Raw genomic sequence first — 27,628 nt, forward strand, 5'->3', positions numbered from 1 at the left:
TGCAGTCATTATGTCAAACTGGCCTAGCTCATAATCTTTGGAGGCAGCCAACGCTAGCAATGCCCGAATCGATTCGTATCGTGCAACGGGAGCAAAGGTCTCGCGATAATCGATTCCTTTTTGTTGTAGGAAGCCTTTAGCGACTTTAGCGAACCTAGCCTTGTATTTATTTGGATTTCCGTCTTTGTCTCTCTTAATTTTAAACATCCATTTGGCCTTGCTCGCCTTCCGAGTAGGTGGTAGTTCGCACACTTCCAGGTGTTGTTTTCAGCCAAGGCATTCAGTTCTTCTTTCATGGCGATTTGCCATTTTTTGGCATTCTCTCCAGACATTGACTCTATGTATGTAGCTGGTTCTTCCAGTTCGCAACACAATGCCATGTGTTCTTCAGCCTTCACAGATTGACATTGGTATCTGTTAGGCGGTCACAGAGATGATCGATCTCGTAGATTCGGTGTAGGCTGCGACGAAGGTTCTTTATCCAGGGACTCATCATCTTCAGTCGAGAATCCCTCACTCCCTTCCGAGTTGTCTTCGACGATTAAAGGCCATAGTTGCTTTTTGCCATTACCGATAATATTTGATGCTCCTTCGTTAAACTACACGTTCCTTGAGACAGTGACTTTTTCGGATGCAAAAGTTCGAAGATGATCAAGTTTTGGCTAATTCCTCGACCATTCCTCGAATGGTGTCTTATCTTCTTCTTCCAGAAGTGTCTGGTTGAGTGTATAAACAGCGCAATCCACGACACATGGCCATAATCGTTTCGGGAGTCCTAAAGTATGTAGACTTACCCTCGCCGCTTCCACAATCGTCCGATTGTCACGCTCGCTTCTTCCATTCTGTTCTATAGAATATCTTGCAGTGAGTTAAGCTTTGATCTCGTTTTCCCGCATTTACAGGGTGAGTCTAAACAAATATTTGTCTTTAAAATATCGAATTCTTGAATAAACTCTAAGACGATTTTTCTTTTGCAAAATTTTACCCGAAGCTTAGTTTTTAAACTGTAAAGGAAAAAAGTTAACTAATTACGAAACGAGTACAAGAGGTAGGCAGGGACGACGCGATTCACCGTCCGATATAGGCGATTACGTGGGGCGCTCGCCGCGATCAGCTGATTGCTATACGTGATGAGTGTAGCAATCTGTCTGTGTGTGTGTGTGTGAGAGAGAGAGAGAGAGAATGTGCACGCGTATACACACAGGCACGTTAATTCTCTCTCTCTCTCTCTCTCTCTCTCTCTCTCTCTCCCTCATTCTTACTCACTCACTTATTATTTATTCTTATCTTGTAGAGATTCTTCATACTGCTGATAAATAATTGTTACACGTTAATAACAACGAGATCGCGCGCGTTACAATGTTAACGCGTTTCTTTCTTTAAATTCGTTTTCGTAATTAATTTATATCAAGTGTGGGATTAGTAATTGAGTGCGTTAATTATTTATAAATTCGTTAGTAAATTTTATCGATCGTGAGTGATTAAATGCGTGAGTAAATTCGTAACGATAGAAGAAAAGAAAAAACTTCGCTTTTGTCTAACACGGTGTATCAGGGTGCATGTGTTTGTATTAGGGAAACGTTTCATTGTTACCAACGTGTAACAATTATTTATCAGCAGGATGAAGAATCTCTACAAGGTAAGAATAAATAATAAGTGAGTGAGTGAGAATGAGGGAGAGAGAAAGAGAGAAAAAGAATTAACGTGCATGTGTGTATACGCGTGCATATTCTGTCTCTTTCACACACACACACACACACACACACACACACACAGATTGCTACTCATCGCGTATAGCAATCAGCTGATCGCGGCGAGCGCCCCACGTAATCGCCTATATCGAACGGTGAATCGCGCCGTCCCTGCCTACCTCTCGTACTCGTTCCGTAATTAGTTAACTATTTTCCCTTATAGTTTAAAAACTAAGCTTCGAGAAAAATTTTGCAACAGGAAAAATCGTCTTAGAATTCACTCAAGAATTCGATATTTTAAAGACAAATGTTTGTTTAGAATCACCCTATATATCGAAAACTGCTCGTTGACATATTGCTCTATCAGAACGCAAGTACTTTAACAAGCCTACCAAATTTCGCTTTTACAATAATCACGATCTGTTTGAATTTTTGTAAGACTTCATTTTTTCGATATATAAAATGTACGAATCTGTACCCGGTTGCTTCGTCTTTAAACAGAATGTACCAATTGGCTCCTCCGATAGATTTCTCATGCGGTCCACTGACGTCTGAGTATATGAGTTCACCGAGTAGATAGCTGTCTGTCCTTTAGTCTTTTGAAAGAAGCTCTCATTAGTTTCCCGTACATGCATGTTTTACAGAATAGCTTCGATTCAGCTGGTATTTTCATGAGAGTAGGCCCTTTTCCATTATCCTTTTCATTTTCTTAAGTGAGATGTGATTCAGCCTCTGATGGGCTAACATTAGTTCCTCGCTCGCCTCTTTGCCTTTTGCAGATGTTTCACAAGCATATGCCGAATACTCAGGCTTCACAACCCGTGCATTGAGTTGATACAAGCTTCTCTTCTGTCGGATAGCTTCACCGATGACCTACATCCGTTTCAGCCGAGTGTCATTCAATTTCCTTTCGTGAATGTTTCACAGCTTTGGCTGCAACTCCGCTGCTGAACAGTGATCTAAGCAATTCCGGCACCCACAAGACATTAGTAAGTTGTTTTTCCGTTCTCTTACCTTTGAACAGCAACTCTAGTCGGATCGTGCCGCGTCCTTTGACTGTCGCCAAGCTCCCATTGGCTACTTTAATCTTTGCACTGTACGGTTCCATTGTTTCGAACCAATCTTGACGAGACGTCATGTGATGTGTTGCTCCACAGTCGATAATCCGTAGTACTCGACAGTAAAGCCTCCGCGCCGATTTTCACTGACCAGGCAGATGCTTCAGGTTCGCTTTTTGCTAGCTGATTTTGCTTTTCTTGTGGTTTTGTTTGGCTTGTCCTTTCCCCTTTTTAGCCTTTGGGCAGTCACGTTTGAAGTGTTCTGTACTGCCGCAACTGCATTTTCCTCGGTTTTCACGAACCGGTCGGTCTTTCTTCTTTTAAGCAGGACGCGTCTTGCCCGCCGAAAATGCCTCAATCTTCTCTCGCTGAGTATGAATTACTTCTTCTTCGGTTAATCTAGCTGTCAGATTTACCAATGTCCTGTCAGCTTCCTTTTGCATCTTTCATGCTGACACAAATGCACTGAATCGTTTAGGAAGAGTAGAAATGATTCTGCTAAGCAGCCTCGCTCTGCTTCTCCTTCACTGCTTCCAGTCTCGCCGCAAAATTCTTTCTTTCGCTACATATTGTGGCATACTATCTCCTTCTTGGTAAATATAAGTAAAGGATTCATAAAGTATCCCTGACTTATATGCGCTGGATGTTTGCTCGTTGATTGAATGCAACGTTGCCCACATTTCTGATGGTTTTGTGCAGGTTATTACATGATCTAGTTGATCATCGGCGATTGTACTCGAGAGGATTGCCATGGCTTTGTTTCTTTTTGACGACCATTCAATCCATTCTTTCTTCGTACGATCATCCGGCTCGCTAATATCTCGCCGACATGCTCGAATACATCTTTGGCCTTTAGCAATGCAGTGACTTGGAATTTCCACCGCTGCCAGTTGCTGCCATAGAATTTCGTGATCTGACCATGATCGATATCCATGTCGATTTTTGTTTGTTTGTTTATTTGCGCCTTATTTTTAACCAAGCCGTTAATTCTAAGTAAGTCTCGTATCCGCACTCACAGTTTCACATACCAGCCACCGTACGACTTAACCTTGTCGTTCTCATAGGCTGAATAACGACTGATTTTTTTCTGCTTCTTTCGATTAATTAACTTTCCTCACGCAATAGAAGTGAGCTGGGCCCATAGCCTGTGGCGAGTAACCGCCACCAAAGGACAGCAGACTAAAAAAGTGTGTGAAATTAATACGAAATTTATTAAAGCAGATAATCATGTACAAAAAGAATGCGTGTATTATAAGAGTAAAAGAAACGGGCGGTGACACTTCGCGAATGATGTAAAGTCTTAGCAGGAAAAACAGTCGATAACTAATAAGTACATTAACATACTTATGTCGACTTTCCTAACACAATATATTACTCATATTATTTTAATCAGAAAATCAAATTGGTGTGATTGTTATTACATCGTCACATACGTATATATTTGTATACAGGGTGTTCCTAAAAGGTCTCGTCAAACTTTAACCATAGATGCTACGTATCAAAACAAAGCAAAATGTCCATATAAACATGGGTCCGGAAATGCCCCCCTTCTGAGATAACACAGAGTAAAGACACGTATCTTCATAGTCCTATTTGGCTAAATCACTAAATCCTCTGGACCTTTTATTTGGGGGTACCTCAAGAGTCTTGTTTATGCTACACCAGTTCCTGATCGACAGACTCTGCGCGATCGTATTGTTGATGGGTGTAACACAATTCGGGGTACTCCCGGAATTCTCGAACATGTTCGACAATATCTATGGTGCGATGCTGTGGAGCGTGCATTGCTACTCATGGTGGCCACTTTGAACATCTTATCTGATGCAAATCATTACTACAGTGATTGAGCCAAATAGGCCTATGAAGATACGTGACTTCACCCTGTGTTATCTCAGAAGGGGGGCATTTCTGGACCCATGTTTATATGGACATTTTGCTTTGTTTTGATACGTAGCATCTATGGTTAAAGTTTGACGAGACCTTTTAGGAACACCCTGTATAGTAACATTAATCCTGATGTGACAGTAAAACTTCGATTGCTCGAGAAATTTTTCCAAAATCAAAAAAGAGTATATTATTATATTATTATATTATTATATTATTATATTATTATGTTATATTATTATATCATTATACTAATATATTATTATATTATTTTGAAAATGTCTCGATATCAACTATAAGAATATATAAAAAATATAGATGTCCATATATTTAAAATTTTTATGTTAATTTTTATTTCACTTTAATATAATATTACCTAAGATTAAACTAAAAATACTCACTAAGACATCTTTTAATACCTACAAACAACTTTTATTTAAAACATTTTTATTAATATGTTTTCGAAATATTCACAGATTCCGATATATTTTCCGCACTCTATATATAAATGTACTAGATAAGGATGCGAATCTATATAAATACGCGGTAAAAATAAGATTAATTTTAGCTTTATGTTATTGTATAATTTATCTTTATTTATCTTTATTTTTTATAGTAGTATGAGTGAAAGATCAATAAGTTGAGCAGTATGAATGAAAGATCAATAAGTATGAGCCATTATTTTATACATGACAGATAATTATCACGAAATAGAAAATTTATATTTTTTTCAGATTTTAAAACATTAAAATTTTCTAAACGTTTTTTTGGAATGAAAAAAAGATCAGATATTTTTAAGATTTTTATTTCTTCTCATTTAATTTACGTGAAATATTAGAATTTTAGATTTGTAAAATTCTTTATGTACTCACAATATTTTTAGATACACCAAAAGAATATCCTGGTTGCGATGATAACGACGATTTAGAACTGTCTTTATAAGCAAGGATTGCTAATTGATATATTCTATTTTCTTCACATTCTCCAAGTCCTCGTACGTGTATCCAATATTGAGCCAAAGTTTGGTTCGCATTTAAAATAAAATCAATACGTTCACCTATACATAATTATAAATAATGTTATGTAACACAAATTTGTACTACATATTATATTAAACTTAGATAGATCTTTGGCAGCAATGAAGCATAGTCTGCTATTTTAAATAATTTCTGTTACAGAAATGCGACAGAAAACGAGCAATTTATGCGTCATAGTATGCTATATAAAATGAAAAAATTAAGCAGAAGTTCATTAAATTAATAGAATTTGAAGATCACATGTTGCCACAATATGTCAACAGAAACTAAATTAAAACTAAACATAACATAACATGATGCTACAGCAGCAAAATGCAGCAGAAATCAAGCATATACTGTTTTTTTAAAAAGACACTACTGTTTTTTTTAACAGAAGAAACACAACATGAAATACAGTATGATTTCACTTGTCATGAAACAATGGTAAAAACACAGGGACTTATCTTGTCTTTTCATTTGATTGGCAAGGAGCGAGTGAGTCCCGCTCATACTGCCATAATTAGGTATAGAGTAGAGTATGTTTTAGAGTAGAGTATGTGTGTATTCTTCCGGCAAGGGAAGAATAATCGGGCGACCGTATCAAGACTCGGTCCTGGAATCCGTGGCTTAGTAGGCAAGCGCTTTGCCATTCAAGTCACTTGCCGCCCCAAAAACACAGCGATATAATAAAATATACCGAGTTATAGTTCTTGCATTTACCCTTCTATTTAAGTTTTTGTTACAAATAAATATGGAGAATATAAAATATGCTTAACAGGATTAAAAATTTGCTGTATTTATTTCCATCGGTTTAATTTTCAATATAATTTCAACAAACGATTCAGAATATTAAACTAATTGTGAAAATTTAATTATTTTATTAATTATTTAACTATGGCGCAATTATATTTATATATATATATTATATAAAACATAGCTATACGATATACATAATATATTACATTACGTACTATTTATGGCTGAAAAATTACAAATATTTAGCAGTAACATTTAAGTAACATTTACCTATTTACACATATCCGTGTCAGTGCCGCATTCGTTCAGTTCCGTAATTTTCCGTCAGTATCAGTGATGATAAATATCGTCCCTTTGTTTTTAGATGAACGTGTTTACACATATCCGACGCAGTATCGTATTCGAATCGTTCAGTTTCAGTTCAGTATCCGCATAGTGATATTGTATTTATTGCAAACGATATTTTTACTTTTTCACGGATACATTACGACGGTCAGTAAATTTATTTATAGAGTATTTGACGCCAAGCAGATCACTTGGATCAAATCGTAGATTTAAATGAAAGTGAAATATTATATTGTGTAATTTTACGATAAAATTTTACAGTAAAATTATGCTTAATATAATATTTTATTTGCATCCAAATCCACATCTTGACTTAAAAAAAGTGATTTGCTTGACATGGAAAAATCTTTATAAGCTTATACCTATATTCACATAGACATTTCTAGGCTTGTAAAAATGAATGACGAACTACTCATTGAATTACTGCATCAATATCCCGTGCTATACGATTTATCACATCCTAAATATATGGACACTTCGGTAATTGTGCATAAAAGGAGCCTCCTCTCCGATTTGCTTTATTTTTATATATATGTTATAGGGGAGATCTTCCCGAGTAATTTCGTATATATATATATATATATATATATATATATATATATATATATATATAAGGGTCGGACTCAAATAGTTTTGGAGATATAGGCTGAAAAAAGATAAAAATAATAAATTCAAAAATAATTTTAATAGAATATATGTATTTGTAAACTTTGCTTTGTCTTGCAAAGTACATGTGGGGACACCGCATGTTCCGCCCCCCCTACGGGGGGGCTCCACTTTCGGAAGTTATAACCTAACCCAACCCGTGTCTGAAGTGTGGAATATATCTGGCTTCGCATAGAAAGTTACAAACTTATATAAACCATATGAACCATGTAAAGCGAAATGTCATATATTAAGGTATTTCCTACACTTCAGACACAGATTGGGTTAGGTTATCAGAAAGTGGAGCCCCCCCGTAGGGGGGGCGGAACATGCGGTATCCCCGCATGTACTTTGCAAGAAAAAGCAAAGTTTACAAATACATATAGGGTGTTTCAGACCACCCATACCACTCATTTAAAAACTAGAAAAGTGGTTATTTCAAAAAATTTAAAAACATTTTCTTTATAAATCGAGTGCGCTCTATCAAATGGTGATATTTTCAACTTCTGGTTCGGGCCGGAAATAGGAGATTCAGACCGGAAGTGTATTTTTTTAAATGGAACCCCCTATTTTTTATTACATATTCTTGTAGCTCACCTCGAGAGCTTTCCAAAACACTATAATTAAGTTAGTTTTCATTAAATACTTTCCGAGAAAACACATAGTTATTTTTAAGAAAAAAATATGTAATTGTTAATTGTAAATTACATTTTTTTTTTTCGAAACAACTATATGTTTTCTTTACACCAATTGATTCCTCTCATTATTTTATACGTAAAAGTATTAGATAAGATAATCGAAAAATTAATATTTTACAAGATATTTTACGGTTTATGTAAAATTAAGAAATGATTTCAAGCCTTATAACTCGAAAAGCACTTCATGAAAAAACATTTGATTAAAGTGTTTTGGAAAGCTCTCGAGATGAGCTATAAGAATATGTAATAAAAAATAGGGAGTTCCATTTAAAAAAATGCACTTCCGATATGAATCGCCTATTTCCGGCCGGAACCAGAAGTTGAAAATATCACCATTCAATAGAGCGCACCCGATTTACAAAGAAAATGTTTTTACTTTTTTGAAATAACCATCTCTAGTTTTTAAATGGGTGGTACGGGTGGTCTGAAACACCCTGTATATTCTATTAAATATATTTCCTTAAACATATATGACATGGTAAAATTATAATATCTACATTTATTTGCGACTTTCCACGCGAATTTTTGTATTTATTATTTTTATCCTTTTTCAGCCTATATCTCCAAAACTATTTGAGTCCGACCCTTATATATATATACGAAATTACTCGGGAAGATCTCCCCTATAACATATTTAAAAATAAAGCAAATCGGAGAGGAGGCTCCTTTTATGCACAATTACCATTAATATTTTTTATTTCAGATATATTACTTATCAGAATAAATACAACATACTAGAGTATTATAAATATTTCAAAACATATTTTACTCTTAAACTGTATGTTGCCTAATCATTGCCAATTCATCGTCTGTAAACTGAGCCATCTTGAAAATCACTGAGTTCAAACTGATCAAACTATACGAATATATGTGAATAATCATCACTGATACATTACGGATGTTACTGACATGACACTGATACGGCAGACACATCACGGATATATGTAAATAGACCTTTATGTAATAATATCTATAGCATTTAATTTATATTAATAATAAGTCATACTACACTTATATATTTTTATTGTTACAATGTAATAACACAGCATGCTTAATTTTTATATTCTCGTTGTTCTACGGCAAGGCTTGCTCGATATTTGCTGCAAAATCGTAACAACAGACAATATTAGATTTTGGTGAATATCTAGAAGAACCGCAATACTTCACCAATGACCTTGATCTTGACATATTGTTAAAGTCATCACCCTGAGTAATCTCCAAAAAGTTTTAGTTGGCGATCATTGTTTATTAAAAAGTTATTAACAATTAAATTGTATAGTAAAAACATGCGAACTTGGTTAGAGGAGTGCGAGCGGTGTGCACGTGTGAGTGATTTGGCGAGGCGTTTAGAACTAAATAAGAGAGAGGCGAGTGTTATTGAGGAGCGAGGAGCGGTGAGGTGTAGGAATTGGGAGTAGGGAAGCGATAGAGGTAAAGGTTTTCTAAAAAGATAATTGGAAGTAAAATAGCAGTTAAAGTAAGAATAAAGTGTAAATTTAAGAGGTTAGGAAAGAGAACAGCGGAATACAGCTAGGGAATTTGGTGAGCAGGGGTTGGAGGCGGAGGGACAGGTAGCGACGCGTGACGGGATAGATAAGAGGGAGAAGAAGGGCTGGTATTAGTAGGTAACTAAGGGAAGAAAGTCTCTAGGCAGGAACATGGATAGGGACTGCGAGAATGAGAGTGGTAGCGCTGAGTCATGCGGAATGAAGAAGAAAGGTATAATAGATGAGATGATGGACAGAACAGGAGAGGATATGATAGATATAATAGCGGAGGAAAAAAAGGGATCGGAATCAGCATCCATGGACAAGGAGGGAAAGAAAAGAGGAAGAAAGAAGAGGATAGAGGAAATAAAGAGAAGAGAAAGAGCAAACTCAGCGAGTATTTTAGAATATATGACAGGAAGTTTTGCGGAAAGTGATGTTAACATAAGTAAAAGAAGGAGAGAAGAGTGGGAAAAAGAGATGGAGACAGCATTTAAGAAAACTAACAGACTAGAGAGAACACCACCAAATGAAAAGAGGTTGGTGGAGGAGGAGAAAAAAGAAGAGGGGACGGGCAGAATAGAAGAGGAAGAGAAGAAAAACGAAGGAACAGGCGATTTAATTGCAATATTAAAAGAAATAAAAGTAGAAATGTCAGGGATGAGGAAAGAAATGAAAGAAATGAAAACGAAAATAGATTTCCTTGAAAACAGATGAGAATTGAGAGAAAAAGGATTGGAGGAGAGAATGGATAAAATCGAAAAGAAGGTCAAAGAGATAGGAATGCAGAAAAAAGAAGAAAAAGAAGAAAGTAAAAAAGCCGTGGAAGAGGTGGTAATATGGATGATGGAAACATGGAGGAAGAAAGAAAAAATAGCAGAGCAGCAAGAAAAAAAGACAGCTGAGGAGACGAAAAATGAGGTAAAAAAGCTGAAAAGAATAATAGAAGATAAAGAAAGAAAGGATAGAAAGAACAACATAGTGATCAGAGGATTGAGGAACGAGAAAGAAGAGGAAAAAAAGGTAGGGAAAGAGTTTTTGGAGAAAGAGTTCGGAGCTGGAAGTAAAATCAAATACATCAAAACAGAAGGAAAAGAAAAAAGGGAGGTGATAATTGTAGAAATGGAGGACTGGCAGACAAAAGAAAAGATAATGAAAGAGAAGAGTAAACTAAGAGGTAGAAATATTTACATAGATCACGATATGACGAAGGAGGAAAGAGAGGTGCAGAGAAAACTGAGAGAGAGAGCAGGAAGAGAGAGGGAAGAAGGCAAAAAAGTTAAAGTAGGATACAGGAAGATCATCGTCGAAGGGAAAGTCTATATATGGAATGAAGAAAAAGAAGAGCTAAGAGAGAAAGAAAATTTTGGGAAAGTAGTCAGGATGGAGAGTTAGAGAATGGGAGTAAGGAAACGACTGGAGGAAGGAGTAGGAAAGAAATGGACGCGGAAATTGGAAAGACTGGAAAAGTTGGAAAGAAAATTTTAGTATGAAATATTGCAGGTGCAAGAAGACAAGATATAGGTACATGGAAATTTATAAAAGATTTCGATTTTGTTAGCTTATGCGAGACATGGGTGATGGAGAGCGAATGGAGGAGAATGAAAAATATAATGCCGGTGTCGCATGAGTGGGAATGCATTTTTGCAAAGAAAGAGAAGAGGAAGGGAAGAGCAAAAGGGGGATTTATTTTAGGGAAAAGGAAATAATGGGGGGAGAAAGGGAGTAGGATAGGTCAGATAAAGGAAGAAGGTATAATTGTGTCCAGAATAAAGGAGGGAAGAGATAGAGGGGACGTAGTAATAATATCAATATATAACTCAGGAAATTGGAAAGCGATAGAAAACATAATTAAAGAGATATTTGAAATTAATAGAGAAGACAATATAATAGTAGGAGGAAATTTTAACATAAGGATTGGAGAGGAGGGGGGATGGGACGAACAGACTGGGGAATGCAATAGAAAAAGTAAAGATAAAGTAACAGGATCAAGAGCAGGGAAATTGATTGATCTAATTAGTGAGGTAGGAGGTAGAATACTAAATGGAGCAAGTGAAGGCGATAGGGAAGGAGAATATACGTATGTAGGAGCAAGAGGAAGTTCGGTTATAGATTACATATTTGTAAATGAAGTAGGATATAACATTGTAAACAGTTTTAAAGTAGGTGAAAGAGTAGAGTCGGACCACATGCCACTGATAGCGGAGTTAAGAATAGGAAACCCGAATGGAGAAGAAAGAAGAGGAAAAGATGAATTAATAATGAAAATAAGATGGGATGAGGAGGCGAAACAAAGGTTTAAAGATAAGATAGAGGAAAGTTTAAGGCTGGAGGAAGAGAGACCAGAGGAAAGGACAATTGAAAAAAAATGGGAGAAAATAAGAGAAACGATTAAAGATGCCCTGGTGAAAGAAAAAAGAAGAAAAAGAAGAAGAAAAGTAGGATATAAAGAGTGGTGGGACAGAGGATGCACAAAAGAAAAAAGAAAGTTAGTGAGAACATATAAGAAATGGAGGAGAGGAAAGGCGAGCAGAGAGGAGTATATGGAAGAGAAAAAGAGAGTAAACTTATATATGGAGGAAAAAAGTAAAAAGAAAAAAGAAGAGGAAGAGCAGGAACTGAGAAATTTGAAAGGCGAGACAGAGGTATGGAGGTATATAAATAAGAGAAGAGGAAGGAAAGAAGGAGTGGAAAACAATATAAGTAAAAAAGAATGGAAGAGATATTTTATGAAGCTACTAGAGGGTATGGAGGAAGAGGAATGTGATGAGAAGAAAAAAAAGGAAAGACACGGAAAAGGAGAAGAAAGAAGTAAAGAAAAAGCGGCGGAGGAAAACAGGGCATTAGAGAGAGAGGAAATAGGTAGAGCGGTGAAAAATATGAAAAAGAAGAAAGCAGCGGGAATAGACGAAATACCAATGGAAGCATGGATGTTTGGAGGAGAAGCAGTGTTAAAGAGTTTACTGGATCTAATGAACCAAATGTGGAAGGAGGAAAATATACCAGAGGAGTGGAGAATTAGCGTGGTTGTCCCGATATATAAGAAAGGAGATCAGGAAAAAGCGGAAAACTATAGAGGTATATCTTTGCTATGCACGGGATATAAGATATATGCAGAGATACTGAGAGAAAGGTTAGAGGAGGAAATAGTAAGGAAGAAATTATTACCAGAAAGTCAAGGAGGATTCAGGAAAGGCAGAGGAACAATGGATAACATTTTTATCCTAAACCATGTGGTACAAAGAGAGAAGTGCAAAGGGGGAAAGGTATATGCATTGTTTGTGGATCTGAAGGCGGCTTTCGACAATGTGGATAGAAACAAACTATGGAGGATATTAAAGGACAAAGGAATAGAAGAACAATTAATAAGTAGAATAAGGAGCCTATATAAAGAAACGAGAGTAGCGATAAGAACAAAAGAAGGGACAACAGATAGTTTTATAACGAAAAAAGGCGTAAGACAGGGATGCGTGTTAAGTCCGACTCTATTTAATTTGTACATAGCGGAGGTAGATAAATATTTCGAGAGGAAAGGAATAGGAGGTATAAAATTAGGGAAGGAAAGGATATGGTCGCTGGCGTATGCCGATGATATGGTTTTATTTACGAAAAATAGAGAGGCATTATTAGGTATGATGGAGGCATTTAAAAGTTTTTGTAAAGATAGAGAGCTAATATTAAATACGGAAAAGACAAAACTGTTGATATTTAATAAAAAAGGAAAAGATAGAAAAGAAAAATGGAAGTGGGAAAGAAGGGAGATCGAGGAGGTGAAATGCTTTAAATATCTAGGATTTGTATTTAATAGAAACGGCGACTACGCGGAGCATATATAAGAGAACTAAAGCGAAAAGGTAGGATAGCATTGAGTAGTGTGTGGAGTTTGGGGGAGAGAATTTGTAGAGATGATTTTAGCAGGAGATGGAAATTGTTCAAGTACTTGGTACAGAGCATAATAACATATGGAGTAGAGATATGAGGATGGGAAGAAAAAAAGTAATTGGAAAAGATTTTGATAGATTACATAAGATGGATATTTAATCTGGATTTCTGCACGCCAAGATATATAGTGAGAAGAGAACTAAGTATAGAGAAGCTAAAAATAAGATGGGGAATAAGAGCAAGAAGATATGAAGAAAAAATAAAAGGAATGGAAGAAGAAAGATGGGTAAAGATCTGCTGGGAAGAGAAGAAAAATGGTAACTGGAAGGATAAATACAGTGAAGAAAGAGAGAGATATTACAATAGAAACGGATGGGGGGTGTTGGCAATTGATACACTAACAGAGGAGAATGGAAGTTTTGAGGAAGAATTGATGGATAGAGAACGGAAAGTGGAATGGCAAATGGAAGAAGGAAGAATTAGGGAAGCAAAATACAACAAAAGATACAAGAAGTTGAAAGAAGATGGAGAAATATTTAAGGAAAAAGTTTCTAGAAAGGACCAAGTGCGGAACAGGAGTGAGAGCATTAGCGAGGGTAAGATGCGGAAACATGGAGGAAGATAATAAATATTGGATAGAAGAAAAGGAAAGAGGGTGCCTATTCTGCGGAAAGGGTAGGGACAGAATAGAACATTTTGTAAAGGGTTGTAGAGTAGCAAAAGAATGGTTTAGAAATTTGGGTCAGAGCGAAGAGGAAAGGATAAGGAAACTATGGAGTGATGAATTGGATAATGAGAAAGATGAAATTCTGAGGAAATTTTGGAGAGAGAGAAGGGAGAGACTGAAGGAGAGGAAAGGGGTGGGTTAATAGAAAGCGAACATTGTTAAATTAGGTAGGAGGGAAAAGGCGGGAATCGATTTAGTTAAGGGAGAGAAAAGAGACAGGAGGGGCGGAGGAATGAATGTGGAGAGTGAAAAGTGCGGTTAAGTAATAACTGTAAACCAAGTCCACTTCCTGACTGTAAAAGTTGAAGTTAATAAAATTATATATATATATATGGTATAGTAAAAACATGCATTAAATGCGAAGAATATCGCGTACATACATCAGATACAGGTTAGTCCTTTTGTGCATGGGCTTCGTTTCTTTCTCGCCCACGCATTTACTCAAAGAAAAATGCATCATCTTTTAAATAAACGCGTGGGCGGGGGAGAGGCGAAGAGTAGTATGATAAAGGGTATGTTTCAACACATATTTTTTTTCTATCAAAATCAACTCAAAAAACATAAATATCACCCTAAAAAACCATAAAAATTCAGGTAACACAAATTAAAAAAAAAAAAACAAATCAGCCAATGCAACTTTTTATTTCCCTAACAATTTAAGAAAATCTCATTATTAATGAAAAAATCTTGACAAAGCGTCAGCTAAAGCAGACTTGTCTGCGACTAAAAACATAAACAAAAAAATGTCAACAAAAATCATAAAATAATATTAAAATCACTCAAAAACTTCTTTGGACTTAGCCTTTCAGGCGCCAAAATTAATAATAATCCTTCAAGCAGGTCACTGGCACAGTATTAATTTACTTGTAAACCTGCTTAAAGTTTTTTATCTTTATTTTTATGAAAGTCAATTATCACACACACATTTTTTAAGTTTAGATCAAGCCTCTCTCCTTCAAAAGTAAGTTTTAATTTATCAAATAGACCTATGTTATTTCTAAACTGAAAGTACATTACGTTTGCAGGTTTTATATAAGCAGGTAATTTATTTGTAACAAATCTAAATATTGGTCCTTTCACAAAATTTGAGTATACACACATGTCAAGAACTTGAAGCGCACTGAATACAGTTTCTTTATCTGGCTCTATAACAACATATTGTAGAATACCAAGCACCTTTCGGTTTAGTCTTTCGGACGTAAATATTTTATTACCAGGATGGGTTATTATTAATTTTACAGGACTATACACTCTTGTTTCATTATTATTCTTCTCAAATTTAAATTTGTTTATATCAAAAGCTAGTGGTAAATTCTTTCTTTCTTCTTCTATAAGATTTGTTAAGTCTCGAATAGCAAATACATTCAGGCTTATTTCATTACCTAGAATAATTTTACCCGGTTCTTTTTTAATAAAAGAAAATGTTTCAATTTCAGAGTTTAACACTCCTGATTCTATTGTATCAAATATTTCTTTCAATAATTTATCGTTTTTATCAAACTCAATGTTAATACCGTATGCATCGTCCAATTCCACTTCATCAATTTTATATTTAGGTACCCAGTTGTTTCTTTCTGTTTCTAGAATATTTTTTACTTTATATATGACATTCTTTTGAATATCTTCAGTTGAATTAATTTATTGTATACTTTGATTCAGAGGACACAAATAAAAATATAATTTCAGTTGTGCTTCGTCATCATCTCCAAAAATATACAGGGTGATTCTGAATAACTTTATGTTTTTGCAAAAACATAATCTTGACCGAATTCTAAGACGATTTTTCCTTTGGCAAAATTTCGTCCGAAGCTTAGTTTTTGAATTATTAAAGGAAGTAGTTAACGTATGACGGGTCGAATACAAGAAGCAGGCAAGGGTGACGCGATTCACCGTCAGACGCGGGTGCTTACGCGGGGCGCCTGCTGCGATCAGCTGGTCGCTATACACATACATACACACATGCGAACACATACATTCTCTCTCTGTCTGTCTGTCTGTCTGTCTCTCTCTTTCTCTCTCTCTCTCTCCCCCCCTCTCTCGCTCATTCGCTCACTCACCTGTTTTTTTTTTTTTTTTTTTTTTTTTTACGAGGGGAAAATGCATTTTATGCATACTCACCGGTCGGTCCGGTGAGTTATGTGGGACTCGAGTACCAAGTCGAATTACCAACTCGGTACTCCCTACCCACTAAAAACCCCTCTCTTTTCACGAATTTCCTTTGACACACTGTCCCTCTGACTTCCCGAGATCTGTTTTCACATAACGTCAAAAAATAGTTATTATTACCTTGTTCGATGACTTTTGATGTATTGCTGTAATTGCTTGAAGGAGAAATGAATTTTCCGATAGATCGTACGTTCTCAAATTTAACGTAGATATCACGTTGCAAAAGACAAGATATCCACACTAAATTATTAACTGAAAGTTTTTCTTCTTTCATGAACTGTATTCTTTTATAAACTTTAACGTAATCACATTTATTTACTCACTCGATGAGACGAGAAATTTACTAATGACTCTATCACTAATCACTATTAATCACTGTCGAATAATAACTGTTGGCGATTAAAAATCACTCGATGAAAGAAACACGCGCGGACACGTTACTACACGACGCGACGACGCGACAATGCGACGGTAATTATTCGGCGACTGCAAGCAGTTTTTGTCATGGTAGGTTGCGGTAGGTTAATGTACTACTGGCGCTATCGAACGCGATCATGTGTTCGATTGAAGAATGCGGTAAACATAATAAACATTTAACATATTAATATTATTATTATCATGAATGTGTGTGATATCCATACATCATATGATATCTATTTAAAAATTAATTAGATTAAATAAGTGTTTTTAAAATATTTATTACTTTTACTATTATCTTAAATAAATATTTAATATTAATATTTTATATGATAATAGTAAAAGTAATAAATATTTTAAAAACACTTATTTAATCTAATTAATTTTTAAATAGATATACGATGTATGGATATCACACACATTCATGATAATAATAATATTAATATGTTAAATGTTTATTATGTTTACCGCATTCTTCAATCGAACACATGATTGCGTTCGATTGCGCCAGTAGTACCTTAACCTACCGCAACCTACCATGACAAAAAACTGCTTGCAGTCGCCGAGTAATTATCGTCGCATTGTCGCGTCGTCGCGTCGTGTAGTAACGTGTCTGCGCGTGTTTCTTTCATCGAGTGATTTTTAATCGCCAACAGTTATTATTCGACAGTGATTAATAGTGATTAGTGATAGAGTCATTAGTAAATTTCTCGTCTCATCGAGTGAGTAAATAAATGTGATTACGTTAAAGTTTATAAAAGAATACAGTTCATGAAAGAAGAAAAACTTTCAGTTAATAATTTAGTGTGGATATCTTGTCTTTTGCAACGTGATATCTACGTTAAATTTGAGAACGTACGATCTATCGGAAAATTCATTTCTCCTTCAAGCAATTACAGCAATACATCAAAAGTCATCGAACAAGGTAATAATAACTATTTTTTGACGTTATGTGAAAACAGATCTCGGGAAGTCAGAGGGACAGTGTGTCAAAGGAAATTCGTGAAAAGAGAGGGGTTTTTAGTGGGTAGGGAGTACCGAGTTGGTAATTCGACTTGGTACTCGAGTCCCACATAACTCACTGGATCGACCGGTGGGTATGCATAAAATGCATTTTCCCATCTCGTAAAAAAAAAAAAAAAAAAAAAAAAAACAGGTGAGTGAGCGAATGAGCGAGAGAGGGGGGGAGAGAGAGAGAGAAAGAGAGAGACAGACAGACAGACAGACAGAGAGAGAATGTATGTGTTCGCATGTGTGTATGTATGTGTATAGCGACCAGCTGATCGCAGCAGGCGCCCCGCGTAAGCACCCGCGTCTGACGGTGAATCGCGTCACCCTTGCCTGCTTCTTGTATTCGACCCGTCATACGTTAACTACTTCCTTTAATAATTCAAAAACTAAGCTTCGGACGAAATTTTGCCAAAGGAAAAATCGTCTTAGAATTCGGTCAAGATTATGTTTTTGCAAAAGCATAAAGTTATTTAGAATCACCCTGTATACAGGGTGTTCGATTCATGAGGGACCAAACGAAAAGTGATGATAGATTGGGTCAAACTAAGAAGAAAAGTCCTTTACCATTTTGCAAAATTCGCAATAATTATTAAGTAATAAGCAAAAATGTCACATGAAGGTTTAATTTTTTAAATGGAACCCCCTATTTTTTATTATGTATTCTTATAGCTTATCTCGAGAGCTTTCCAAAACACTATAATAAAATATTTCTTCATTGAGTACTTTTCGAGTTATGAGGCTTGAAATAATTTCTTAATTTTACATAAACCATAAAATATCTAGTAAAATATTCATTTTTCGATTATCTTACCTTAATACTTTTATATGCAAAATAATGAGAGGAATCAATTGGTGTAAAAAAAACATAGTTGTTTTTAAGAAAAAATATGTAATTGTTAATTGCAAATTACATATTTTTTCTTTGAAACAAATATGTGTTTTCTTTACACCAATTGATTCCTCTCATTATTTTGTACATAAAAGTATTAAGGTAAGATAATCGAAAAATGAATATTTTACAAGATATTTTACGGTTTATGTAAAATTAAGAAATGATTTCAAGCCTCATAACTCGGAAAGTACTTAATGAAAACCAACTTAATTATAATGTTTTGGGAAGCTCTCGAGATGAGCTACAAGAGTATGCAAAAGCATATAGGGTGTCCCATTTAAAAAGTTGGAGGTGACCTTCACGTAACCTTCAGGTGACTCTTCAAGGTCAAACTAATGGCACCATCATATGTCCCCCTTGAAACCATACAACTTTTGTGTGAAACATTTTTGTCTTAAACTTATGGATTTTGAGATATTTCAGTGCGTAGATTAAAATAGCCTACCCTGTATACACAGGGTGTCCCATTTTAACTTTCACACTTGAATATTTCGAAACCATGCCGGTTTCGGTGAAAATGTTTTAAACAAAAGTTGTATGGTTTTAAGGGGGCCATAAGACGGTGTCATTGGTTTTACCTTGAAAAATCGTTTGAAGGTCATGTGAAGGTCACTTCAATTTTTTAAACGGAATCCCCTATTTTTTATTACTTATTCTTGTGCCTTATCTCGAGAGCTTTCCAAAACACTATAATAAAGTATTTCTTCATTGAGTACTTTTCGAGTTATGAGGCTTGAAATAATTTCTTAATTTTACATAAACCATAAAATATCTAGTAAAATATTCATTTTTCGATTATCTTACCTTAATACTTTTATGTACAAAATAATGAGAGTAATCAATTGGTGTAAGGAAGACATACAGTTGTTTTTAAGAAAAAATATGGAATTGTTAAAAATTAATTACATATTTTTTCTTAAAAACAAGTATATTTTTTCCTTAGACTAATTGATTCCTTTCATTATTTTGTACATAAAAGTATTAAGGTAAGGTAATCGAAAAATGAATATTTTACTAGATATCAGGTGACGCGGTAGCGTCGTGACGCCATGTACATAAAAAACAGGATCCGAACATTGAGAGTCACTGCTCTCAACGCGGCGCTACCAGGTGCCTTATCCGGAATTTCACGTCATATAAACTTTCGATTAAGATATGTCAGAAACTAAGGTCCATATTCTGAATCCTCTTTTATTGATAAAAGTGCCTTTAAAAGTGGCTTATAAGCCTTCTGATTGGCTGTAAGCCACTTTTAGAGGCACTTTTATCGATAAAAGAGGATTCAGAATATGGACCTAAGACCGTAATCAAAAATCTAACGACACTTTTATTATGTAATGTGAATATAAACTTTCGATTGCGACCAGTTTGAATAAAATCGGTACAGTCAATCCCGAGAAATGATGATCGTATATCAAAATTGTGACATTTTACGTTATCCCGGATTTTCAGTCTCACGTACGTATGCTCCCACGCACCAAGCAAAGCGAGTTTATCCCTCAAGCGGCGTTCACACCGCTGCGTATACGATTATTGCTTCGATATGTACAATGCTTTAAGAGACAAAATCATATGCGTGCATACGTGTGATATGTATATGTATGTGTGTACGTACGTGTGAGAGATTAATTTATCGTACAGTAACAATTTTCAAAACTATCCCTTCGAGGTGGAATTTAATATCTTAGAAACGGAGCCGTAAAAATACGGAACTTCTGTTAAATAAAATTTAAAAAAAAAGTAATTTATTGTACAGTAACAATTTTCAAAAACTATTCCTTATAAAAGCAAATTTCAAAAACCACCCCTTGAGGATGAAAAATAACATCTCGAAAATGATGCGTCGCTGAAATATGGAACTTACGCCGTTAATTAAGGTTTCTTACAAAGACTAATTTACCATATAATAATAATTTTTAAAACCACCCCTTAGGGGTGAAATCTAATATCTCAGAAACGGTGTGCTACAAAAATATAAAACCTATGCTGTTAGATAAGACTTGTAAAAAGACTAATTTACCGTATAATGACAATTTTTAAAAACCACCCCTTGGGGGTGAAATCTAATATTTCAGAAACGGTGCACCATAAAAATATAAAACCTATACTGTTAGTTATGACTTGTAGAAAGACTAATTTACCGGATGATAACAATTTTTAAAAACCACCCTTTGGGGATGAAATTTAATGTTGCAGAAACGATGTACCACAAAAATATAAAACATATGCCGTCAGATAAGACTTATAGAAAGACTAATTTACTATGCAGTAACAATTTTCAAAAATAAAAAAATGTCCCTAAAAATAATATGCAAATATTTTCCCCCAAAAAATAATTTGTAGAAAGGGTATAAAATTTTACAAAAAGGTGTGAAATCCCTCTAAAAAAAACCTTACAAAGGTAAAAAAAATATACCAAAAAAATATACCAAAAAAATATACGCCAAGTACATAAAAAATATTCTACCTTGTATGCATCTTTAATAAAAAAATTCCTTAAAAATAATTTTTTACAGTAATTTTCCCTCAAAAAATCATTTTCCTAAAAAACAAAATCCCTCAACAAATAATTTCCATAAAAAAATATTAAAAAATAAAATATCGAAACTAAATATGAAATCAATAATTACTATTAGCCAAGTACTTAAGAGCAATTTATAAATTTGATATAATATTTGCCGTGAAATATCAATTTTATACAGTAGAAATATTATACATAAGTTCTCCCTAAGAAATTAAAACGCATTTTATATTTATTCAGAGAAAATTGATTTTTAAAATATTTAATGAGAATTAGGATTCTTTTAATTCTCAAAACACTTTTTATATAATGTATATAATTTAGAAAAAAAGTTTTACGCAAGTTTTAAATCGCACAGTCTTTAAATCGAAATAAGTTATGAAAACTTGGCGTGCCCGGATCGTAATCAAATAGAGATTAAATATTTAATTATATAATGTCTAATATTTTACATTTTATTGGAGATATATTTGTTTATAATGTAAACAATCCGGGCACGCCAAGTTTTTATAACTTACTTCGATTTAAAGACTGTACGATTTAAAACTTGCGTAAAACTTTTTTTTTAAATTATATACATTATATAAAAAGTGTTTTAAGAATTAAAAGAATCCTAATTCTCATTAAATATTTTAAAAATCAATTTTCTTTGAATAAATATAAAATACGTTTTAATTTCTTAGGGAGAATTTATGTATAATATTTCTACTGTATAAAATTGATATTTCACGGCAAATATTATATCAAATTTACAAATTGCTCTTAAGTACTTGACTAATAGTAATTATTGATTTCATATTTAGTTTTGATATTTTATTTTTTAATATTTTTTAATGAAAATTATTTGTTGAGGTTTTGTTTTTTAGGAAAATGATTTTTTGAGGGATTTTATGGTTTATGTAAAATTAAGAAATTATTTCAAGCCTCATAACTCGAAAAGTACTCAATGAAGAAATACTTTATTATAGTGTTTTGGAAAGCTCTCGAGATAAGCTACAAGAATAAGTAATAAAAAATAGGGGTTTCATTTAAAAAATTCAAGGTAACCTTCACGTGACCTTCAAACGACTTTTCAAGGTAAAACCAATGACAACATCTTATGGCCCCCTTAAAACCATACAACTTTTGTTTAAAACATTTTTACCGAAATCGCCATGGTTTTGAGATATTCGAGTGTGAAAGTTGAAATGGGACACCCTGTTTATACAGGGTGTCCCATTTTAATCGATCACCCCGAATAACTTTTTTAATTTTGTAGAAAAAAACGTTTCAGACAAAAGTTATATGGTTTCAAGGGGGACATAAGATGGTGACAATTATTTGACCTTGGATGGTCTTTTGAAGGTCACGCGAAAGTTACCTTTAATTTCTCAAATGGCACCCCTTATTTTTCATTACACATTCTTGTAGCTTATCTCGACAGCTTTCCAAAACACTATAATAAAATATTTTTCCCTCAAGTACTTTTTGAGTTATAAGGCTTGAAATCATTTCTTAATTTTACATAAACCGTAAAATATCTTGTAAAATATTCATTTTTCGATTATCTTACCTCAATACTTTTATGTACAAAATAATGAAAGGAATCAATTGGTGTAAAAAAACCAGTTATTTTTAAGAAAAAATATGTAATTGTTAATTGAAAATTACATATTTTTTCTTCGAAACAATTATGTGTTTTCTTTACACCAATTGATTCCTCTCATTATTTTGTACATAAAAGTATTAAGGTAATTGAAAAATGAATATTTTACAAGATATTTTACGGTTTATGTAAAATTAAGAAATGATTACAAGCCTTATAACTCGAAAAGCACTTCATGAAAAAACATTTGATTAAAGTGTTTTGGAAAGCTCTCGAGATAAGCTACAAGAATATGTGATAAAAAATAGAGAGTTCCATTTAAGAAATTGACGGTGACCTTCACGTGACCTTCAAATGACTCTCCAAGGTCAAATCATTGTCACCATCTGATGGCCCCTTTCAAGCCATATAACTTTTGTCTGAAACATTTTTTTCTACAATCAAAATTAAAAAGTTATTCGGGGTGATCGATTAAAATGGGACACCCTGTATATACAGGGTGGACCATTTTAACCTTTAATGGAGATTAACTCGAAAACCAAGCTCGGGAGAGAAAAATGTTTCAGACAAAAGTTGTTTGGTTTCGAGGGGGCCATAAGATGGTATCATTGGTTTGACCTTGAAGAGATATTTGATGGTCACATGAAGGTCACCTTCAATTTCTTAAATGGAACCTACTATTTGTCATTGCATATTCTTGTAGCTTATCTCGAGAGCTATCCAAAACACTTTAATCAAATGTTTTTTCATGAAGTGCTTTTCGAGTTATAAGGCTTGAAATCATTTCTTAATTTTATATAAACCGTAAAATATCTTGTAAAATATTCATTTTTCGATTATCTTACCTTAATACTTTTATGTACAAAATAATGAGAGGAATCAATTGGTGTAAAGAAAATACATAGTTGTTTTTAAGAAAAAATATAGAATTGTTAATTGCAAATTACATATTTTTTCTTCAAAACAACTATGTATTTTCTTTACACCAGTTGATTCCTCTCATTATTTTCTACGTAAAAGTATTAGGTAAGATAATCGAAAAATGAATATTTTACAAGATATTTTACGGTTTATGTAAAATTAAGAAATTATTTCAAGCCTCATAACTCAAAAAGTACTTAACAAAAAGGTACTTAATTATAGTGTTTTGGAAAGCTCTCGAGATAAGCTACAAGAATATGTAATGACGAATAGTAGGTTCCATTTAAGAAATTGAAGGTGACTTTCATGTGACCTTCAAATAACTCTTCAAGGTCAAACCAATGATACCATCTTATGGCACCCTCGAAACCAAACAACTTTTGTCTGAAACATTTTTCTCTCCCGGACTTGGTTTTCGAGTTATTCTCCATTAAAGGTTAAAATGGTCCACCCTGTATATATATATGTGTCCCTGAACACTCTATCACATACTTGTGAGGAGGTAGAGCGCAGTAAATTAAATAAAGAAGTCCTATACTGTTTAATGATTTTTGCAATAATAATAGAAGTATTAATTATTAAAATCGGACGATTGAGAGAAGCGCTCGACCACTCGAGCTATAGCACGGCCCACTGTGTCAGACATTGCCTACCGGCGCGCGACGAAACGTGAAAATGGCAATGGCAGTAACCACGTGTAGCGGCGTGCTGTCCCTCCCCTCGCTGCGCGCCGGCAGACATGTCTGACACGGTGGGTCGTGGCTCGAGCGGTCGAGCGCGTCTCTTATTCGTCTGATTTTAATAATTAATATTTCTATTGTTACTGTGAAAATCGTTAAACGGTATAGGATTTCTTTATTTAATTTACTGCTCTCTATCTCCTCACAAGTGTGTGATAGAGTGTTCAGGGACACCCTATATATAGTTATTCATCCTAGCCATCAAGATTTTGTCGCCCGATATTACGCTCGATGTCAGCTGACGAATCAATCGATAATATCGATCGACCGCCTGCATAGAAAAAAAATGTAATCTCTCGGGAAATAAATAAATAAGAAAGAGTAGTTTCGGATTTGAATTTGAAAAGGCGCATTACGATTTGATTGCATACTTATGTTATATATTATATACTTATGTATTCTTGTTTATTATAATTACTATGCATGTATCGTGCATAAAGTTATTTATGTTTTTAAGAAAGTCTATTTTTTGTGTAAGAGAAAATGATTTGAAAGATTATTGATATCGATATTATGTGTGTGTGTGTGTGTGTGTGTGTGTGTGTGTGGGCGCGCGCGCGCAAAGATGTAACAATATACAGGATGTTTCCAGTATCTCGCAACAAAGTAAAACCATAAGTAGAGCTCATTAAACTAAACTAAAAAGTCTTATATCATTTTGCAAAAACCACGTAAAATTCGAAATATTAATTAAAAAAGATCGGCCAATGCGCGTGGCTAGAAGCACGCGGCGGCGAAGGTAATCTCACTGTAACATAATGGCGGCGCGCGGTGAAGCGGTAGGAAGGGAGCGGTGGACGGACTCTTCGAACATGATGGCGGCGCGCGGTTATGGTTTTATTTTGTTGCAAGATACCGGAAATACTCTGTATATACACATTATATACACATATGTCAAATAAATATTACCTGTAGCCATAGTAATTGCATCTGCATCTCGTGGCTTCACATTTTCACCATCTGTGGCTATTATTTGCATAGGATGATTTTCAATTTTTACTTCAATCAAACAAACTGTACTGCATGCATTAATCATGCGAAATCTATATTTTTTGCCTTTTTCAATCATAAACATCGAAGGTAAGACATTTGTGCTTATTCCAGATGAAAGATCCTACAGAAATTAATTTAAATATATTTTTAAATATATTAAAAGTTGAAGTATATATTAATGATTTAAAAACTTGCAATATTCTTTTATAATCTTTAAAATTTTTTTAATATTTATATTTATATTTATTCAAATATATAAAATATACTATATTTACTACATTTGCATTGTAAATTATCATGAACATTTAAAATATGATCTTAACCTATTTATTTGATGTTACGAAGTATTGTAATAGCAACATCTAAATAATAATGTTGTTTGAAATATTTGGTAGAAATTAAAAAACATTATTTGAAAAATGGAAAAATCAAAAGAATCATAGTTTGATATAACTTTTATGAAATAATAATCAATAATAACGTATAGTTAAAAATAAAACAATAAGTAGTGTAGTATAGTTAATATACTACACACAATATATACAGGGTGATTCAGAACTCATGGAACAAACTTTAAGGGGTGGTAGAGCACACTCTAACAATCATTTTTTGTATAGGAATGTATGGGCGCAAGTGACGCGTTGAGGCACAAACACAGGAAATAGACATGAAAGAAAAGATAAATTGTTTACTTACAGCGTCATTGACAAATGCTTTTTTATAGTAATGTCTACAATAATTGCTCAAAATTGCGTCCACCAACAGTAATACATGCTTGGCAGTTACCATTTGCAGCCCCGTACATTAGATGCATGTCTGCCTTCTCGGCATTCGTAAAGTCTCCCATCACGGACGACAGCACAGTCGAGAATGGCGTGAGAATTTTGAGCAATTATTGTAAACATTGCAATAAAAAAGCACTTGTCAACGACGCTGTAAGTAAACAATTTATCTTTTCTTTCATGTCTATTTCCTGTGTTTGTGCCTCAACGCGTCACTTGCGCCCATACATTCCTATACAAAAAATGATTGTTAGAGTGTGCTCTACCACCCCTTAAAGTTTGTACCATGAGTTCTGAATCACCCTGTATATACAGGGTGTCCCATTTTAGCTTTCACACTCGAATATCTCGAAACCATGGCGATTTCGATGAAAATGTTTGAAACAAAAGTTGTATGATTTTAAGGGAGCCATAAGATGGTGTTATTGGTTTTACCTTGAAAAGTCGTTTGAAGATCACGTGAAGGTCACCTCCAACTTTTTAAACGGGACACCCTATATACACTTTTGCATATTCTTGTAGCTTGCCTCGAGAGCTTTCCAAAACACTATAATTAAACATTTTTTCATTAAGTACTTTTCGAGTTATGAGGCTTGAAATAATTTCTTAATTTTACATAAATCATAAAATATCTAGTAAAATATATATTTTTCGATTATCTTACCTTAATACTTTTATGTACAAAATAATGAGAGTAATCAATGTAATTTGCAATTAACATATTTTTTCTTAAAAACAACTGTATGTTTTCTTTACACCAATTGATTACTCTCATTATTTTGTACATAAAAGTATTAAGGTAAGATAATCGAAAAATGAATATTTTACTAGATATTTTATGGTTTATGTAAAATTAAGAAATTATTTCAAGCCTCATAACTCGAAAAGTACTCAATAAAGAAATACTTTATTATAGTGTTTTGGAAAGCTCTCGAGATAAGCTACAAGAATATGCAAAAGCATATAGGGTGTCCCATTTAAAAAGTTGGAGGTGACCTTCACGTGATCTTCACGTGACCTTCAGATGACTCTTCAAGGTCAAACTAATGGCACCATCTTATGTCTCCCTTGAAACTATACAACTTTTGTCTGAAACATTTTTCTCTAAATTGCTTCGTTTCCGAGATATAAATTTGTAACACTTTACGTGGGCCACCCTGTATATTGTATAAAAATATACAAAATTACATTTTTTAGTAATATATATAACAATAGCAAATCAAATGAAATTAATAACTTTTTTGCTCCATGAAAGAGAAGTGATCACACCACATAATTTATGTATTCTGTAGTAATATACAATATGATACCTTTTACATATATTAAATACGTAGTTGTATGTATGAATTTTTTTCATAATTGTATAAACTTATATAATTACTTAAATTCCGCTGTGAATAAATTTTTAAAA

At 34.0% G+C, this 27,628-nt stretch overlaps 1 protein-coding gene across 2 annotated transcripts in view; it reads right to left on the reverse strand.

The window, feature by feature from the left end:
• LOC145966046 (multicopper oxidase 3-like) overlaps positions 1–27,628 on the reverse strand; it is an 89,575-nt gene that overhangs the window by 16,643 nt on the left and 45,304 nt on the right. For both annotated transcript variants that reach the window (XM_083089762.1, XM_083089763.1), the window contains 2 exons: positions 25,352–25,556; positions 5,506–5,690 (listed from right to left, as the gene is read on the reverse strand). In XM_083089762.1, coding sequence (XP_082945888.1) covers positions 5,506–5,690; positions 25,352–25,556 — 390 coding nt within the window. The remainder of the gene's footprint in view (positions 1–5,505; positions 5,691–25,351; positions 25,557–27,628) is intronic.

This window comes from Camponotus vicinus, unplaced genomic scaffold (genome assembly GCF_025532165.1).
Source record: "Camponotus vicinus isolate PSW18456_S1 unplaced genomic scaffold, iyCamVici1.0 SCAF_2, whole genome shotgun sequence".
NCBI classification, from domain to species: domain Eukaryota; kingdom Metazoa; phylum Arthropoda; class Insecta; order Hymenoptera; family Formicidae; genus Camponotus; species Camponotus vicinus.